The 3,292-nt window shown below is 43.6% G+C and overlaps 1 protein-coding gene across 1 annotated transcript in view; it reads left to right on the top strand.

Annotated features, from left to right (window-relative positions):
• Positions 1-2,806: 2,806 nt before the first annotated feature.
• LOC116104113 (T-cell-interacting, activating receptor on myeloid cells protein 1-like) overlaps positions 2,807-3,292 on the top strand; it is a 15,170-nt gene continuing 14,684 nt past the window's right edge. The window contains exon 1 of the mRNA XM_031390906.1: positions 2,807-3,098. Coding sequence (XP_031246766.1) covers positions 2,909-3,098 — 190 coding nt within the window. The 5' untranslated portion in view covers positions 2,807-2,908. The remainder of the gene's footprint in view (positions 3,099-3,292) is intronic.

Below are 3,292 nucleotides of genomic sequence, written 5' to 3'. Positions count from 1 at the left end.
CTCATTGGCATTCTTAGAGGCTAATCTAGTCTAGGTAATCCCTCATAAGCATGACCAAAGGCTTTATCACTTAGGTCATACTAGATCCCTTCAAGTTAACAATATTAACCATATATATTGTATATGATAATGTATATTATATATGTGTGTCATATATATGTCATATGTGTCTAATAATATATTTTTCTATAAATACTGTATATATTTATATGTATAATTATATATATGTGTATATATATACACACACACACACCACACCACACCTGTGGAGATCAGAGGACAAATTTCAGGAACAGGCTCTCTCCTTCCACCATGTGTGTTCCAAGTCAGATCATCCGACTTGACAGCAGGTGCCTTTACTAAGTGAGCCGTCTCTCTAGCCCTGCTGTAAGTTAGCAGATGGAAGAATTCTTCTGGTAGAATCAATCTTTAGTATCTTCTAAGTAATACAATAGATCTTGTCCTTGAGAGTCTAGAAAAGAACACCCAGACTAGACTTGATTACAGCCTCTATGAGCCATGTGACTCCCTCACCTCTTCTGGCCACCATGGGCACTGTGAAATGCAAGCATAGAACTGACTTGCAAGATAGATGGTATGAGAGTGAGCTTACAGCATTATACACCGTGAGGCGTCTATTATTTTGTTACATTTCCCTAGGAAATGAACGTGCAAGTAGATATTGATGCCAAATGTGTTCTCACAGAGGAGATAGGCTGTTGGAGAGCAAGATGCCAGAGTCCAGTGTGGGGAACACAGAAACTCCTGGTTAAGTGAAGCCAGAGTCTGAGCTCAGCAATGGAATCCTGGGATCAGGAAGGGTGGTGAGGGAGCTCCAGGCAGGGACTGTGTTTCATAAGTCATTCTCTTGTAGGGATATGGCCTGGGCAAACAGACATAAGTGGGTTTGGTAAGTATCTCTTCAATCAGGTCCCCCTTGATCTTTCATCCCAAGTGTTTAAATGGATCCATCCCTTTATTTAAATGGTTCCCAGGGAGCAGGATATGTCATATACAACTCTAAGTTTTACTTTCTTGCAGGGTCCTTTATCAAGCCCTTCTTCAGTGTCTGGCCCAGCTCTGAGGTTCCCACCAGGAGCAATGTGACTCTGCAATGTATAACTTTTATACAAGAGGCAAAGTGTGTTATTAAAAAAGAAGGTAATAATTTGGATCTCAAGACACCAATTAATGTGACAGACTGGACATCTAAATTTTATCTCCCTATGAAATGGCTGAGTACATTTGAGTTCTGTCTCACGGAGTTAGAGCAGAGCGTTGCTGGAGGTGTAGACCTGTGAATGCTATGAGAATGAGAACTCTGATGGAATGTTTAGGGTTGAAATTCTATTATTGGTCACGGGTGAGGAGGGGCTTCCTTAGAATGGCACGTCAATCTATCAAAGGAAGAAAGGGAGGGAGAAAAGAGGGTTCATCTTCAGAGCGGTTGGGGGGGCAGGGGCAACAGTGATGGGAATGAATACTTTTAGTTATTGCTTTTATTTTTGTATGTGTGTGTTGTGCATGTGTGTATATACATGTCTGCATGCGTGTGGACACCTATGGCTGGGGCAGGGTATGTGTGCACATATGCGTGCATGCATGTGGAGCTTGAAAGTGATTAGTTGTTCTTCCACCTTATTCACCATGGTGGGATCTCACAACCAAACCATAGCTCCTGGGTATGGTGACTTTTGTTAGCCAGATAGCTCTGGGGGAATCCTTTCTCTCAGTCTTCTGAAGTTGGAGTTACAGGTAAGCCACTCACCTAGAAATTAAGCAGCTTAGGGGATCCAAACTCTAGTCCTTATGCCTGGGTAGTAGTAGGATAAGAAATAATTAAGTTTGTAGGAAGAAATAAAAGATGAGAATTTACATGACCTCGATTAATAAATTAAATAAAATGCACACTTTATTTAATGCCAGAGGGCTGTGGCCTCTAGTTCTGACTATGCCATGATCAGGGCACAGCACCCAGTCACTCAATGACCAGAGTTTAAAAGAACATAGATTCCGTGCTTTCAGTGGAGGTTTTAGTAGCCAGGGGTAGTGAAGGGAGAAGACAGGATCTGTAGGACAGCCATAAAATTGGTGAGTGAGTGTGGTAATCCACCTATAAGTCCAGCTTCAGAAGGCAGAAGTAGGGGAGACTCTCAGGGTAAGCCAGTTGGCGAGAGTAACCATGTCCAAGGGCTATGATGTGCTTATGAGATCCTGCCTTATTGAATAAGGTAGAAGAGCAATTGAGGAGGATTCTGACCCCAGCAATGTCTAGACTCAACATGCATGCACACATATGAGGTTAGCTGCTTCCTTGGGCTGCTGGTTTTGAGACTGCAGAGCTTATTGTATCTTTTTGCAACCACCTCATATCTGGGATAGGGGGATCTGCTGCTTTTCTTCCTTCTGGAACCTTGAGCTTATCTTAGGGCCTTGGATTGTTTCTTTGTTTTCGGGGGAATCCTTTTTCCACAGCAAATAGTCTGACCCATAGTACAGCTGAGCCATCCCCTCAACCTTAATACCTTAGTTTTATCTGAGACTTAAAGGAAGGGGAAAAACATCTCTATTTTTAGCTAGATGCTGTGGCTCACACCTATGATCCCAGCACTCAGGAGGCAGAGACAGATGGATCTCTGCCTGAGTTCCAGGCCATCTTGGTCTACATAGTGAATTTCAGGATAGCTAGGGATACACAGTGAGGCCAGAAACATAGTAGGAGAGATCAGAGATCATGAGAATAAGGGTGGGAGTATAACCCAGGCCTTCCTCTCCGTGACCACAGGATTCTTCTCCCTCAGGACGTTTACCTAAGCCTTCCCTCCAAGCTCACCAACAGAGTAATGTGACAGCAAAAGAGGATGTGACCCTGTACTGTCAGAAGCCAGACAATGTGACTGAATACAAAATGTTCATGCTATTGAAGGAAGGCACCTCATCACCTGTACAGGTTCAGAGTTCAGAAAGCGGCAGAGCCAACTTCTTACTTCACAATATGATACCATACGACACAGAAAATTACAGTTATGTCCATCACGAGCAAGCAGTCCTTTTCTGGGCCTCATATCCCAGTGATTACGTTGAAATCTTGGTGTCAGGTAAGTTTTAAATATTCTCCTCCAGGCACATATGTAGCAGATGTGCAGCTGAGTCTCCATGTGGGTCCCCTAACTGGAGCAGGGGATGCTGTCCATAAAGCTGTTGTCTGTCTGTGGAATCCATTCCCCAACAGGGCTGCTTTGTCTGGCCTCGGTGGGAGAGGATGCACCTAACCCTGAGGAGACTTGATGTA

This window comes from Mastomys coucha, unplaced genomic scaffold (genome assembly GCF_008632895.1).
Source record: "Mastomys coucha isolate ucsf_1 unplaced genomic scaffold, UCSF_Mcou_1 pScaffold21, whole genome shotgun sequence".
Taxonomy (NCBI): Eukaryota; Metazoa; Chordata; class Mammalia; order Rodentia; family Muridae; genus Mastomys; species Mastomys coucha.
This window is presented reverse-complemented; position numbering and strand designations above follow the sequence as displayed.